Below are 17,353 nucleotides of genomic sequence, written 5' to 3'. Positions count from 1 at the left end.
CACATTAGAATGCCTTTCACTCGAAAATGACGTTGACCCAAAGGCTTTGAAATGTCATAAACTTGCATGCCATTCCATAATATTTGCAACTCGTCCACAAAAGGGGCTAGATACACATCCAATTTTTTCATCTTGTGCTTGCTCGACAAAATGAGTTCCAAAATCGAATGCCCCTTCTTTATGGTCATCCAAGGAGGAATATTATATATTGTGACTAATATTGGCCCGTGGACCACGATGTGGACTAATGTCCAAGGTAGGCACACCCACATAAAATCCCTCACTCACTATGAGATGCATACAACTCCAACACAGCTACACTCTCCATAAGAGTTTACTAGTAAGCAATTGTTGTAGCAAGATGCTCAAGAACCTAGGCATTGAATTTCTGTCCCCCCCTTTATAAGGCTGCCAACCATTGATGAATGAAAACCTCCAGCCTATAGATATCATGTCTCCTACGCCTAGGTATGGAGAGATAAGATCTACTACTATCACAGAGAGCTGTTGCCAAAGCAGGATGAGAGCACAAACCATCCAGCAACAAGGAACCCCAAATTTGCAAAACCACCCCTGACAGATTCTACTCTGAATTAAACCATCTGGAATCCTAACAGTAGCAAAGCAAGCATGTGAGTGAGGCTCAAAAACTGAAATGAGAGCTGGATAGTTGTTAAAAGTAGATACCCAAAAGGCAATGCAAATAGTACTGCTTTTATTTGATGTCCAATCATCCACATAGAATCTATCAATCCATGCATGGATGGGACTCAGTTGCCTCCTATTTGACCAGGGTAATAAAGTGACTATGTCAAGGCATGGAAAGCATCATAAACCCAACAATATTTGCCTTTGAAAATGCATCCCAAGAAGGTCTCTGAAGAGAGGGAATGCCACCTTTGTTTACCCTCTTTTTTCTATGGGCAACTCCTCCATGTTGAAGTCACATCCAAGTATCCAAGGTAGCAATTGGGGCTCAAGAAAGCAGCTCTCTTCCAAAAACAACTCTTCTCCTTTATTATTGGGAGCATAAAGATTGAGAAAGTCCTCTTACATCCATCTATTAATAAAATAATCCACTGGGACCTAGATGGAACAATGTTACCATGGCCAACCCTTTGTCAGCCACCTGGGGGAGAAAGCAGGCTAAAACTCAGATGCAAGTCCCCTCCCTTGGTGCCAAGTGCAATGGACTTGAAAGCATGACCTCAAAGAAACTTTACCAGACTAATTGTCTTAAAATCTAAGTTCGTGCTCATGAAGAAAAAGAATATCAATGGGTCCCCTGAGACCCCATGATGCAATTGATTACGAATGAGTTGTCTTCGATTTGGTGATGAGAAATACCACCAAGAACCTAAATGTTGCAGTTAACACTCCTCATCCGCAAGAAAAAGAAAACTTCGAAGTGCTTTCTAGATCTAATGAAGGAAGAATCTTCCCTCTTTTGACCTCTTGTAGCATAGGTGAAGGGAGGAAAGTCCTCTAGAGAAAGGATGGTACCATGTTGTCTCATGCCCATGGGAGTCAATGCCCTCTCCAAATGAGCTGGAGTATCAACCAAGGTGTAGGGAACAAACTCTAAAAGATCTTCACAATTAGTCAAAGAAAAGTAAAGGGATTTCTCTAGATGAACTGAAAGGGCTACAGCCTCAAAATCCCACCCTATCCTAGGGCAGACAAAGAAGAGAAGAGGCCTCCACTTTGGTAGCATTGTCTGGTGATTTGACAATAGTAGTTCCAATCAAACAAGTCCCCATCAGGTGGAAGAACCTACTAAGCTGAGGGACTAAGCTAAATAGGCAAAGGAGGTGCAAGAGCAGAGGTCTCTGGAACTGAGGGAGCATGGATGTCAAACTTACCACCTGTAAACTACCCTCCATCTCTAACGAGAAGGAGCAGGGACTAAAGAAGGATAAGGAGGAGCAAACTTCCTTTTCTTCTTTGGGCTATTCATGACAAAATCTTGAATGAATATGTAAATATGGCATTGGTCTTGACGATCTGTAATCTTAATCCTGTACCAAAAGAGAGAGCTATCTGGTCTTTGAAGCATAATGTGATCATCAAAGATGTTAGGGTAAAAAATAATGACCCTAATGCTATTCTAATATGAGGGACCCATCGGATGCGATTGCCTCTGCTGCTAAAGAAGCCATATCAGGGAGAGAGGGAACCTCCGTGATCACCCCAAAACTAGATCTGATGGTGGGGAGGAAAACAAAGATCTGATCTACCTATCCTGCTATATAGGGTCAAAACCCAAAGTGAAAGGAGAAATGAATACCATATTTGAGGATAGGGCTATAAGCTAGCTTGAAGAGCCTGTGCTACTACATCTACAAAATCAAACATCACCTGAAAATAAACTCTACCCAAGAGCCGAATATCTGCTAAATGTTTGGAGACATTAGCAGATAAGGTAGAAAGCATCCAATTCCAAGACTGACTTCTTGACGGGCGGGATCCATGGATGCGCGCGAAAAGGGGTGGTGGAATTTCCTGTTCCACATCTTTTTGAAGCTGTTGCAACTCGTATTGTGAAAATAGGCAAGTTCTCATGGCCAATGGGGTGGAGAAAGGCTCGGATGAATGGGTGTCCATTCATTAATGTAAGTGAAGGGGTCACCAATAGTGGGTGGAACGTTGACTTGGAAACTTTTGGAAGTCCATCGGCACTTGCAAGCATCACTAGGGAAGCAAAAAGAAGCTGAAAAGAAGGTGAAAGCATGAGAGAGAGATTATGAATCGAAATCAAATATTTTATGCAATTGTCCATGGGATCTCTCGAAACACTTATATTTGTATCATAAACAAAGCTTCTCCTGCTTAAAATAGGAACAGGAACAAGAGCTGTAATTGAATGGGCAAGTGAAACACTTAATCACGCTCACTTATTTCAAATGCCATGTTCACATTATGTTCCCTATGTATGTATACAAAGCTAGTAAAATGATTAAATGGACATTTCCTTGCACCATGTGGTGTCATAAATGTCTTGCATAGTGTGTCACTGTCCAAGAAGATTGCCAAGTATGATGCATTCCCAAGTTTTTGCGGGTCTTGGACATTTCATTCCTTAAACAAAAGGTAATTCCTGTGGTTCAGAAAGAAGCCTTAAGGCCTTGAATGAGCTAGATGACTACAACTCCCATTAAGATGCCAAGATCTCCATCTGATATAGAAAATTTCCTTAAGTGTTTTAAGTATGAGATTCCATTTATAGAACTTAAGCCAAGAACTCTAAAATGTAATTTGATAGTTGTGCTTCAGAGCAAGACCCATACTAGAATTATTCATGATGAATGCCATCACGTTCCATGCAGCCTGTCAAATATGGTTATCCTTCTCACTCAACTAGAGTACTATGAGCATCTCAATTATTTTTAATGAACAAATAGAAAATTTATTCTGTGAATCATAGAAACTGGTTCAACACCATCAGCCCCGTCTTCCCTGTTAGAGATGGTCCAAAACGAAATAGGTCTATTGGCGCTTCATATGGACCTTTATTGATTCATTTTCTTTCCAAATTCCATTTCGCTCAGCCATGAGGCCTGCTCTGATAAGAAAGTATCATTTCAGACTGTAGGTTAAACCGTGCAATTTTCAACATATATCTCTGCCAAAGAAAAAAAAAATGAATTTGTAATTTGGGAAATGGGTCATATGTATTTGTACGAAATACAATGGAAACAAAAGATCTTTTCAGTTGCTGACCAGGATATGATCGAGAGCTGGTAGAAACTCTACTTGGTGAGTTACAAGCACAACGGTCTTATCTCTCAGTGCTCCCAAGACGCAATCCTGTATAGCACACGTACTAGTCTAGAGTTCAGTATAAAATAGATATTGAAAGAAAAACATGATGTTGAATGGATCGTTGTTATCGAGTTCTCAAAAGCTCCTACTGAAGCAAGTCTTACATGGAACAGAGTAGAAGCTGTGTGTGCATCCACTGCACTGAATGGATCATCCAATACATAGATGTCTGCATCATTGTACACTGCCCTGGCAAGCTGAATTCTCTGCTTTTGACCACCACTCATATTCATTCCTCTTTCCCCAATTTCAGTCAGATCACCATGATGAAAGTTTGCAATATCCTCTTCCAAAGCACAGGATTGGACCGTTTTCTTATAACGTACTTCATCCATCGACTTTCCAAATAAGATGTTGTCTCTAACTGTGCCAGATTGAATCCAAGCTGACTGGGCAACATAAGCAACACGACCAGATAGACGAACCTGCCACAAAAGAATTAAAAAAAAAGCGGTGAGTCAACCATTCTAGACAGCTAACAAAGAATTGGTAAGTGGTAAGTGGTAAGTGGTATTTGTTTTGCAGTCTAATTAATGTCCATCAAAAGCGCTGTATTCTTGAGGATGAGTCACCAGTGACGCACAGTTCCAGATAATCTAGGGACCTCTCCTAGAATGGAGTGAAGGAGAGTTGACTTTCCAGAACCTATGGTCCCACACACAGCAATTTTCTCTCTGTGTATGACTTGTATGTTAATTCCCTTCAAAGTAGGTTTGCTTTCCAGGTCAGGGTTCCAGCTCAGCATACAATCTTCCATTTTGATGGCATATTCAGATTCTGCAATCCTTTCAACAGCATCTATTCAGCTTGCAAAAAGTTGTCGATACGCTTTAATGAAACTCTGGCTTGAATGACTGCTGCAAATATTTCTGGAACCATTCGCACTGGTTCTTGAATAATGCGTAATGTTGCGAGCACAGTAAATATAGTGGTTGCAGTAAGGGTTATTTTGAGAAAGATACAAGAATAAAGTATAACTGAACCTGCAATTATGGGCGTCATCCAAAAAATGATGCTACCATAAGCTCTCGTTTTCTGACCTTTTTCTAGTCATTGAAACTCTTTTTCTCTGAGCTTATCAATAAGGGCTTTGAATCTGTCTTCCCATGCTTGTAACTTGATAACTTTCATGCCACTCAGGACTTCTGTTGTTGCCCTCATTCTCTCATCCTGTGCCTCCATCAATCGATTTTGACAAGTCTGCAGCAGCTTAGCTCGAGGAGAGCTAATGAGAATCAGTAGAAAAATTGCTAATAACCCTGGAACAGTGGCTAGTCCAACTGTGGTAAAGAAAATTATTGTAGCCATAGAGATCTGCAAAGGGACAATCCATGCCCAATGCACCCACCAGGGAAACTCGCCTACACGATATGCATCAGTGCCTATGTAATGAACCGCTGTGATCAATGCTGACCAGATTTTCATTCCTAACCGCCGAGCTCCAAAATACCAGTGCCTCTGAGACAACGACTCAATTGACTTGACTATAAAAAGTCCCTCTACCAGCACATATCGTTCATGCTTAAACAGCTTGTTTCCACCTGCATAATCTACAAAACAACGGACAAGGAGAGGTGCAGCAGTCACACAAACTGTTCTGCTGAATGCACAAAAGCCTGTAAAGAGCAGGTCTTTTGAGTAGCATTGGGCTAAGAGACATAAAATTGATCTCCTGCTTGATGATGAATTATTTTTCTGTAACTCCCATAATTCTGAAAAGGCACAATAGTTTGCTTCACACTGGTCCTCTGGGGCAATCGAAGGCACATCTGTAAATTCTAGAGGCCTTGAGTAGCCGAGTTCCAGGAGAGAATTCATCCAAGAGAAGGTTGCTCGACTTAAGAAGCCTGCTTTCTTCTTTAGTGTACTGCTCGTATACCAGTTGTCTTCAGCTGGAGACTTCAATAACAATGGCTCCAAAAACTCTCCTTGAGATCACCCCAAAATGCACGGAAAAATTCCACAGTCAATCCATCCCAACCAGGAGAGCTGCCTTTACGTAAATGACTCAAAGCATCATCTAGTTCGTTAAGCATAAATGGCTACTCCAATGCATGAGCCTGTTCCCGAGACAATATAGGCTGAACATGCATAAGAAATTGAGACCTAGCTGCATTCACTTGCATCGAATAATCAGGCTGAGGAGAAAAGAGATGCTGGAAATGACTAGAGCATTGCGATTCCAATTCTGATTTGGAGGTGGTCCAGGTGCCATCATCCTGCCTGATCCTGCAAATATCCTCCTTTCGCCTATCCGCATGCAGGCTTTTAAAGAAGGCCTTGGAGGAGCAGCCCTTATCCAAAAGGGGTTTCATGCGAGCTTGGATTTGCCACTTCTTTAATTTGCGAAGATCATTTTGATGGATGATATGAACCGCATAAGTGCAAGAATCCTGTTCAGAGGAGGTGAGCTGCCTATAAGAGCTGATTACATCCATTTGTTGCTTGTGAGATTGAGTCCATTTCAGCTTAAGCCTGAGGTTTTCCATGTGACTCCGTCCATAATCTTGAATAACAGCCTACAAGCGATGGGCAAGACTGATCCAAGCAAAATCCATGTCCTCCTGAGCATGTAAGAGGAGGGGGCGGACAGCCACTCTTACCATGTTCTGAAATTGTTGATGAAGCAAATAAGCACTATTAACATGGAGTAGGCGACGACCAAAAAAAGGCATATCATCTGTCAAACGTGCTATAGATAATGTCAAGCATACTGGAAAGTGATCAGATAGCAAGAGGGAATGATCAACCCATAATGCACATGTGAAACTAGCATACTGCTGAGCATGCAACAAATATCATCTGTCAAGCTACCCCAGTATCTTCAGAGGAAGCCTCCATCCCATGTTAGGGTTCAACACTCTACTATCCACATTTGAGCTCTTGTCGCAGAAGTTTGAGAGGCATAAACCGATGCTATTTCATAAAGATCGGCATGACAGATGCATCTGATTACCATCCATCGACCCTGGGGGTCATTGTGAGCAACCGTGGGCTGCATATCATGTTTCACCATGTAAGAAAATTACATCGGGGTGCATTCTATGTACATAGTGCCAAAAAAGCCTCCACTTATTGACATTGCAAAGACCTTGAACATTGTATGTAATGCAAGTAATTGAAGCAGACATAGAAGATATGTACAGTCGAACCAAGAAACATAGTAAAGGTAGAAGCTGTCAGGCCTCAGCCATGACATCAACGTCCACCTGGCCTCCTGGATCAATAGCTCTATCGTCCTCATTATTGTCACATACAGGAATGCCCTTCTTGAGCACATCAACCCACAGTCGAGAAGTCAGGCTATCAGCAGGGGTAGGGGCCTGACCAGGGGTGCAAGTAGAGGCATCCCAATGCCGAGATTGTAACGGTCGTGGCTTAAGCGCAAATACCTTTTTGGGTTGCTGCCAGGCACCCTGGGGAGAGGCATTAGATTCTGAAATTTTGCCCTTTCCCTTATCCTTTTGCTTGGCTGAAACCTGGACCACACTTTCTTTGGGAAGAACAGATTTAGATGCAACATCACCCAACTTGCTAGACGTAGCCTTAGGCCCTGGACCATAAGTTGGAGGGGTAGTATTTTTTGGAGCAATAGCTGTAGGTGGGAGCTGATGCAGTATTGCAGGACACTGTGAAGCTAGATGGCCAAATTTATGACAAGTAAAACAAGCACCTACAAATACTCCCCATTTCAAGTCAAAATATTTTTCGCCCAAGGGAACATCTTCCACCTCTACCGCAATGGAAGGAGGGGTTGGGTGATCTGTATCCCAAAGAACACAAAACCGATTTCGATTACCCGAAGGATGGGGTGGGCATACAACTTGCCCCAAAGTAGCTGCTAGACTTGGTAGCTCAGCCCTCATATAATCCGGAAAATCCACTACCTCAACCCATACAGGGCAGTGATGTCGAATGAGACCATGATAATCCTTAGTTGGCGACCATGGCATGACATGCACCATTTGTCTGCCATAGAATAGAGGAGACATCTCCAATATCTGCTGACGATATGAGGCATCCAAAAAGTGCACTTCATAAAAACCTCGAGAAGCAAAGTATACTCCTTCAACAAAGCAACCTCCCAACAAAGCCTGAACCCACTGAGCCACATCATTTGCAGAAGGTAACTTCCTAGGGAAGAAAATGATAACTGCTTGCTGAGAGAACTTCCAGAGAGGAGTAACCAATGAGGGCAGCTTCAGCTTATACTTAAGGGCCGGGGGAGGTTTGGCCCACTCCTTCCGGCTGTGGTGGAATTCATCCTTGAGCATGTCGAAAACATAGTGAGCATCTTTAGAGGCTGAGGTAGAGAATTCGACTTGCTGTCTTTTGGGGTCCCGGGACAAGTCCTTCCGAGAATAGCTTTTAATATGGTCCTCCATGGAGGTGAGCAGGGCAGAGTTGATGAAGCGAAAGAGGGCAGTAGGGATTATGCACAGTTATGGACGGGTGATACACAACAACGGGGAGGAAAGCAGATGGCAAGAAGGGGTGGACGGCAGCAGCTAAAGCAGGCGAGCAAGAGCGGGCCGACGTAACTGAGGGGAGCTTCTGAAGGTCGCATGGGCAGAGCGGGCAGGCTTGGTGGGCGCAGGCAAATGTGCAGAAGGTAGATGCACACGGGCAGATGCACGCAGGGAAACAGCAGGCGGACGCGCACGGAAACACACACACACCAACAAGCATGTACCACACACACACACAATCACACACCACACACACACACACACACACAATATTGGTAAAGGAGGGAACAAACTAGTAGTATGCTATTTTGCACCACCACAATTACCCGCCTACAAAAATAACAGTTACATATACCGAGAAGAGACCTCATGCATTTAGGGGAGGGTATAGCCAGGTTCTCTAAAGAGAATGCAATTATTCTTGCAGGGGCATTTAATGCACGAATAGGATCAATACAAGGCATCATCACAATGGACAGGAGAGACCCCATATGGGTGGAAGAAATGAAAGAGGACAATGAAGAAATAAAATAACATTAAAAGATGGCGGGAAAATCACCCATATTAAAAGTCAACCCGAAGTCAACACCTCACACTATGCGGATGCTTTGGGCTGCAAATTTGCAATGGCATCTCGTATTTTTAAAATAAATGAGGCTATACATGGAAACCACTCAAGGATCAAGTGTAGTTTATTATATGATCACAAACCCGCATGTACGACACATGATTGAATATATCAAGATTGAGGAGTCCCTTGAGTCCGACCATAGGGCAATGTCTCTATGCATTATGGAGACAAGTATTGCCTTGAAAATAGAAAATTACCACACCTTCCAGGTTAAGAATGGACTATAAAAAGGCTCATATTTATGAGAGGGAAATAGAGAGAGCAATAGCACAAGGTCAGATGCATGCTACATCATACATGCCACGAAATGAACAAATACATAACAGATATGTTACTGTTAACAGCCCAAAAGTGCTTCACTTAAAGCAAGGGGAGATGCCCGACCAGTGGATGCTTTGGGCTTTTTCTCTAATGTCTTTAACCCCATCTAGATTGTACCAGCCGTCTATCAATAGCTTGGGGTGGCCATGTAATCATTGGTATGACTAGGATTGTAAGGATGCAAATAGAGACTCGAAAACAACAGAAACAGTTGAGCAAGAGGACAAAGTGCATGCATATAAACAGGTGGTAAGGAAAAAGATGACAAAACACGAGCATATAAACAAATGATAAGGGGAAAAAAATGATATTTCTCAAGGGCAAACAGATTGAGAGATTTGAGAAATAATAAAATAATATTTCTCAAGAGCTTTGAGGAGTTGAAGCAAAATCCCAAAATTTTTTTTCAGGAACTACGTGGAACAAGATGAGGAAAGCACAATAGGAAGACATGATAGGTTTGTCAAAAGCCTCTACAAAAGAGATGGGGAAGAGAAAGTCAATACTATCAAGGCAACAAACGGCATCATAATTGAGGAAGACATGGGTAAAGGCTTGAAAAAGCTAGCCAATGGGAAGGCTCCAGACACAGAAGGATTGGTAGAGAAATGTTAACATGGAAGGAGAAAAGACAGAAAATGCTTACCAGGCTTATGAATATGGCTCTAGAGAAAAGGTTCCCCTCAGAATGGCAGCTTTAGTAGGATTCTACTGATCCACAAGGGGGGAGAGAGAGATGGAAAATAATTATTGGACAATCATGGTGAGCAGCCTAATGGCAAAGCTCTATGGTACTATCCTTCAGCAAAAAATCAGCAACTGGGCAGAGAAGCAGGGAGTCAAGTCACTTTCCCAAGCAGGATTTTTTCCCAAAAACTCAACGGTAAATCATTTGGTTGCCATAAGGGCTGCGACAGAGGGAGTTAACGAGCATAAGAGAGAGGCTGCGACAGAGAGAATTGAGGAGAAGAGGGGTTATCCTACTATTGCTTTGTGGATTTCAAGAAAGCCTTCGATACAGTTCCATTTAAGAAGTTGTGAAAAATATATGAAAAGATTAAAAGTCCTTGAAGAACTTACAGAGGCCACATACCAGCTCTATGAGATAGAGTTAGCATAGCTACTAGTGGTTGGATTGTGCTCCAAGGGGAAAGTTGCCATAAGCAGCGACATAGGAGTCAAGCAAGGTTGTCCCCTATGGCCAACTCTTTTCAGCCTCTTTATCAATGATTTGGAAGTGTGGATGAGAATACACAGTAAGGAGGGTGTCCGGATTGGAAAATATGCTTTGCCACTACTTAACTTAGCAAATGATGTATTACTCGCAAAGAGCAAGGAGAACTTGCAAGCACATTGGATATACTGAGAGAATTTTGCAGATACGTAGGAATTCAAGTCAATATAGATAAGAAAAAAGTAATGGTGATTGGGACAAGAAAATAAGATTGATGTCACCTTTATAGGAGAGTCCTTGGAAACAATCAATTGGCATATAAATATCTAGGACTGGAACTAACTACAAATGGAAAGCATGTGTGGAGAGGAAGAGATTAGGAGGTTTGAAAGCTTTATATAGCTTCCAAAATAAATGTAGGAAGGCATATCTTTAAAATTGGGAAATGAGAAAATTTCCATGGCACTATACTTATGCAGGCAAAAATCCTTTATGGATGCCTGGCTTGGGGGCCCGGACTCTCTACTAGGTTCTACTCGGAAAGAATAGAAACTTTATGTAAACATTTCCTAATGGGAGAGTTAGGGATTAAGGCACAGATACCCTACCCCATCCTACTACCTAAAACAGATATGATACCTCTAGAAGGGGAGGCATTATGTGAATTCATGGCTTATCTTAACCTAGATACAAGTAGGATACCACACAAGGAAATGGAAGCTAGACAAATCACGGGATGGCACAGAGAGGGCATGAAGTGGATGGAATCATGGAGTACATGTTAGAATATGAAGTCAGAGTGAGTGTATTTGTGTGTCCTAGGTCCCTAGGACTTATTTTATAGTCTAGTGAGTCCTAGACAGTGCCACATGTCATATGGGAGATTATCCCATATGCATTGTGACTTACTAGAGTCTAGAGTCTCACACTATATAGTGTTGTACTTGTCTTGAGTCTTTTCGTGTCAATCAACATCAAGCTATCTACATGTGAGTATTTTGATTCATTGCTATTGCCTACTTCCATTTGAGTTCATTTCCATTATGCTTGCAATCTTTTCTTTCCATTCCTAGAGATAGCTTGCTACATGTTCCTTTATGTGGTATCAGAGCCATGTTCCTAGCCCTGCTCTCTCTTTCCCTTTTCCTTCCAAGAGGTTGAGGTGAGGGAGGCCAATGAAGCTACTCTCCCTCCTTGGAAGGCTGCCCTCTTCTCTCCTTCCTTGAGCTCTCTTCTCCTCCTACCCAAGCCTCATCAACGGGAGCTGACTTGGAGCTGATTTACCTCACCAGCAACTACCCCTTCTTCAACCCGAAATGCATCGCCAAGGGTCACTTCTTTTGAATCACCATCAACCGCCTTAGTAGCCTCGCCTCCAACTGCTCCAGTCCGCTGCAAACAAGCCGTATGGATTGTACGGGGCCGTACAGCTTGTCATACAATTCGTACATGTATGGACTGTTCCAGCCTGTTTGTACTAATGTGACATGCCCGTCACTTGCTTCTTCTACCTGACATTCTCTTGGAGCTGCTGCCCGCAAGTTGGTGCCCGTATTTTGCCCGTCATTCTCTTGGAGCTTCTGTTGCCAGTTATTCTCTTGGAGCTGCTGCTGATTTTACAGTTCTGTCCTTCTACTTCTGCCATGAAGAAGCTCCATACCTGCTCCAGCTCATAAAGAACTTACAAGGTGATCTTTCCATAAGTTACACTTGCATTTCTACTCTTTTCTAGCCATGGATTCTTCCAAATCAACTACTATTTTGTTCGAGAAGTTTTCTGGTAAGAACTTCCCTACATGGCAAACAAAGATGCATCTTGTACTTATGAAAGATGGAGTGTGGCATGTTGTTAGTGGCAAGGAGAAAAAGTCACCATCAGATGAAAAGAAAATTGCACATTGAGAGAATTTGAATGACAAAGCTCTTTCTCTCATTGGTTTAGGGTTGGGTGATAAAGTTATTCATCATTTTGATTTTGATTCCACTGCTCACGACTTATGGGCTAAGTTTGAAGGATTGTTCGGCAACAAAGTCATCAATTCAAAGGTATTCCTAAGACAGGAATTCTTCAAGCTGCAAATGAAGCATGAAGACTCTCTTCTTGCTCACTTGAATCATATGGGATCCCTTGTCACTCAGCTTGCTAGTCTGAAGGCCCCTGTAGGGGAAGAGGATCAAGTTGTTGTGCTCCTCTCGAGCATTGAGGATATTTCTAAGTATCGGGAGATCATACCAGCATTGCGTGTCACACAAATTAAATGGGTTATGAGCCTATGGATAAAGGTTCTCAGCTCTGGAAAGTCCTCCTCAAATGATGTTTTATTTCCTTTATAAGTGGTGTGTGGCTTCCTACCAAGTCCTGTTATGAAGCCAGGGGGGAATGTATTATGGGAGCCTTTCTATTGGCTTTGATGGGTCTCTCTATTAGGCTTGGCCGAGTTCTAGGATGTTGGTGCATTCCCTAGACCGATGTGTTGGTCAGGTAGCCATGCTTCATTTGAGCCTTTGAGCTACTTGGGGTGCACAGAGTAGTAGACTCCATCATTGTCATGTTTTGTTCTTGGCTTCATGCCAGTAGTCCCTCGCCTTTCCTTCATGGGGGATGTTAGAATATGAAGTCAAAGTGAGTGTATTTGTGTGTCCTAGGTCCCTAGGACTTATTTTATAGCCTAGTGAGTCCTAGACAATGCCACGTGTCATATGGGAGATTATCCCATATGCATTGTGACTTTCTAGAGTCTAGAGTCTCACACTATATAGTGTTGTACTCGTCTTGAGTCTTTTCATGTCAATCAACATCAAGCTATCTACATGTGAGTATTTTGGTTCATTGCTATTGCCTACTTCCATTTGAGTTCATTTCCATTATGCTTGCAATCTTTTCTTTCCATTCCTAGAGATAGCTTGCTACATGTTCCTTCAGTACAACAGCCATTGATATACTAGAAGATGCATGTGAAATTAGGGAGGGTGTAATGCAAAAAATGCTACGAAAACTATGGCAAAACTTGAGGATCAAAATGTAGGTCTACAAACAGGAAATTAACTCAATGGACAGCTCTCAAGACAGCTATGGAATGCAAAAATACCTTGAAGAAGACCTATCAATCTTTAAAAGGTATCTAATCTGTGAAATCAGAACCAAATCATATGATCTAGGGGTAGAAGGAGCAGCTGGGCAAGAACCAAAATCCCAAGCGAAGGAAGGACCTGCAAAATCTGCCTCATGGGGAGGTAGAAAATGAGCAGCACGTACTCCTAAGATGTAGAGCCTATGTACACACATCAAAGAAAGCTATGGGGACAAGAGAGACAATTTGAAAAATCTGTTGGAGCAGCCAGCCAAAAAACTAGGAAGCTACGTAAAAGAGGTTTTGGAACAACGCAACAAGGTTCTTAGACTAGGACTAGCACACAAGCTAGAACAAGTACTCACTACATAGCAAGTTTGTAATTTTTATTTCTGAATCAAGGGATCAGTATTGTTAATAGTGATAGCGAGTCCCATAGATCTTTGAAGGGTCTTTAATACAATTATATCATCTCTCTCTCTCTCTCTCTCTCCCCCCCTCTCTCTCTCTCCCCCCCTCTCTCCCATGTCAATTTTTTTCTCAACAATAGCTCTCTAGCTTCTTGCATCAGATGCCAATTTCATCTCTATAAACACATGCATGCGCATGTGCACACACACATCACACACTCTCACACGCACAAACAAACAGAGACATGCACTACTCCACGCCATGCATGCATGCATAGGGTGTGCACATACAAGTTCATACGTGATGCACATGGTCCACACGTAACACACAGTGTCCGTGTCATGTTTCTGCTTGCGAGTCACTGATGGCAGTGCATGCAAAGCTGCACCAATGATCTGTGGCTTTCGCTTACATGGAGTGCCACCTACCACCGGAGCACCTTTCCTGGTCACTGGAGCGCAGGCGTAGATATAACTGTATGCAGATTTGCATGAACGTGCACAGAAGTGCACACGCTTTTGACAGGTGCACCATACTACATAGTGTAGTGGCAGATGATTGAACCTCAGACACCGTGCACGAAGGTGCAGGGTTTAAATTGAGCGCAGGGGAATCTGCACAGAAGGCTTTATGCACTTCACACCACGTTGCACGTAATATTTTGGACCTTGGTGCACCTCATCGAACATTTATTACACTGGGCTGTCTGTGTTTATAAGCTTAAACTATTAATCCAAAGGAACGTAACATATCGTAATCCCTATGAGCATGATGTTTTAGACACAGGTGTCAATTGAGATTCAATGATTACTGAGATAACGAGCGGCAGTCCTACTTGTGTCGATTGAATCACTTCTGTCTGTGTTTATAAAGGAATCGGAAACTTGAGACCTCTCCCGTCGCCTACTAGCTTGCGGCGCCAGGGCTGCTGAATATAGATGCTAACTTGAAAACCTCTCATAACGGGGTTTTAATAAGAGCAGCAAAATGGAAGTAACATTAAACCGACGATAGTATAACGTCCTTGAACACAATCTACAGCTTGTGCCCAGCGGCTCCATCAGCCGTGAAATGGTGGAAAGGCGAGGAGCGCTTGCAATGCAAAATTATCGTAGCTGCTGTGTTCCGGGCATTCTAGGTGAGGTGCATGACAAAGCCGTAGACGATTAACAGGCTTGTAAATGGAGGACTATCATACCGAACGGGGACTGTATAATCGTGGAATGGGAAAAACGTAGCCGTGCTTTGAAGACGCCTCGTTCTCAATGAAGTTGTGTCTAGCTCGATCCTCAAAATCAACCTTGCAACTGTTTGGATTAATGGGAATCGATACCTCCGGATGGGCTGCTCGAACAGACCAAGCTCCAGATTCCAGCAAAGTTTTCTGTGCATTCAATGTAAGCTTCTAAAGCAGCATTGCAGATAGTATAACCTCTGCAGAGATGACTTTCGACGGTTTGATCAAACGGTTCAAATTCATCTTAGGAGAGAGTCTGTGTCTATTATGTTAGTCAGGCTCAATATGACCATGAACAACGCAGCTGGCAGGTCGTCCTGATTCTCGAGGTTGATAGTGAGCGCAAGCAGATCGCTGGGCTGGAAAGTTGGAGGACATGGCAGATGCTGCAAGTTTCTGTACCGTTCACAATTAGATTTTCTTTTTCACAGAAGCCCGGGCCCCGCTTGACAAATATCGTGTACGACGGCACGTGGCCCTTAATCAACAAATTTTGTTGCTTCAACAGATTTTGTCTCCATCGAAACGTTGTCTGAGAACACTGAATTCAATGTCCGACTAGTGGAATCCAGGAACAGCAATTGACACCTCCGAAGTCCGGACTCCGAAGATCTCCAACGTCTTGGTGGCACAGCATGAATTCAAGCACGACAGGTTAATTGTACGGCGCGAGTTGTAAATAGTTCGAGACAAGGTGTTTTAATCAGCAAGCTTCATCGTATACGTTGCTAATTATCCCGAGCATGCAATGCTGATGGCTTTGGCCCGGTGCTGTGATAAGTCCGCTGCTGCACGCGCAAAAGATTAACTAAGAGGGTTGAATTGGAACCTCTCGTTTGTCTAGCTGGTGCTTGCTGCTGCTTCTGGTTCCGAATCACAATCATTTATCAATCAGCCACGGTCATCACTTGAACTTCTTATCGATCGCCAGCAGAGTCAAGATCACCTACAATCACTGGCTACCCAATTGACAACTTCCTTGCCTGTAATCACGTGTAGCCGCACATGGTGAGCTCATGCTGTTGGACAAGGTTTCAGATGTAGCGCGCAGTGCATGATTCGACGGGTGAACAAGCTTGAGAATTAAAATTCAAACTCAGATTGATGGGATATGTGTGGCAATATAATAGATCGTTCCCGATTATCTACAGGTGTGCACGTTTGATACTTTTCGACAACGGACAAACCAAACCAATAAGGCATACCAAAAACTAGTGGTGCCATGCAGCTGGCCACTACCACTGCACAATCGCGAACGATACAGATGTTTGAGCGACAAGCTGTGGAAGTTTGCTATCTTTGGATTTGTACTTTCTCGTATCCCAAAAACGCATGATTTGGGTATCAGTGTTACGTTTGTGTGTCGGGCGCATGTCCTTTTCTACTTTTTAGAAAAGTCCGTCTATGGGAGCGCTTCTATAAGCGCGTCTCAGAGCGTGTCTAAAATCGTGTCTACAGGCGCGTATAGACGCGCGTCTAGCCTATTTGCAGACACAAACAGCCGTGTCTATAGACGCGCTGTTATACGCAAAAATAGATGCGCTAATTAGACGCGTCTATAGACGCGCTCAGACAGTAATCCTCTCTTCCCTTCCCCTTTCTTCTTAGCTCATCAATAATCGTCTTTTTTTCTTTTTTCTAGTTCATCATGTGGCCAGGAAGCGCTTCGGGCTCACCTGAACCCCGGGAGTCTATTTTTAGGGACTTATATAACCTTTTAGGGCACCCTCCTAGTCCTGCGGAGTTATACGGGTATATGACGGGTACTCTAAACACCCCCCAGGAGTCGGCACTACAGACTCCAAACCACCCCACACCAGCTGAGATCACCCCAGCGGAGTCAGCACAGCCCAGCCGGCTACACAGCGTAGGCCCATCAAATTGGTTGCGAAGTTCCAATGCTTGTTGATGTCGTGGAACCAAGCCTTTGCTCCGCACCTTCCACCTTCCACTAACTTGTTCACACACTAGTTGAGAATCTCCTTGCATTTCAAGTTGCTTGACGTGATGTTCTTGTGCCTTTTGTAGCCCAAAAACGAGTGCCGAGTACTCAGATTGATTGCAAGTACTTGTAGGTGCAGACTTACTATAACAATAATCCTCACCACTCGGTGAAGTGAGCTTCACACCCACGCTAGCAGCCTTGGTCGAAGGTTTGTAAGCTCCATCAAATTAAAGGATCCAAGATGTCATCACACCAAGACTAAAATCCGGACA

At 43.2% G+C, this 17,353-nt stretch overlaps 1 protein-coding gene and 1 pseudogene across 1 annotated transcript in view; one reads left to right on the top strand and one right to left on the bottom strand.

The window, feature by feature from the left end:
• LOC147896959 (ABC transporter C family member 8-like) overlaps positions 1-6,663 on the bottom strand; it is a 47,771-nt pseudogene extending 41,108 nt beyond the window's left edge.
• Positions 1-7,323, top strand: part of LOC147896958 (ABC transporter C family member 8-like) — a 212,276-nt gene extending 204,953 nt beyond the window's left edge. The window contains exon 14 of the mRNA XM_087381667.1: positions 7,234-7,323. Within this exon, the coding sequence (XP_087237793.1) occupies positions 7,234-7,262 (29 nt within the window). The 3' untranslated portion in view covers positions 7,263-7,323. The remainder of the gene's footprint in view (positions 1-7,233) is intronic.
• The last annotated feature ends 10,030 nt before the right edge of the window (positions 7,324-17,353 follow it).

The sequence above is a fragment of the Dipteris shenzhenensis genome, chromosome 11, assembly GCF_047967505.1.
Source record: "Dipteris shenzhenensis isolate YYH24624 ecotype China chromosome 11, Dip_SZ_1.0, whole genome shotgun sequence".
NCBI lineage: Eukaryota > Viridiplantae > Streptophyta > Polypodiopsida > Gleicheniales > Dipteridaceae > Dipteris > Dipteris shenzhenensis.
Note: the sequence above shows the minus strand (reverse complement) of the source record. Positions and strands in the feature narration are given on the sequence as shown.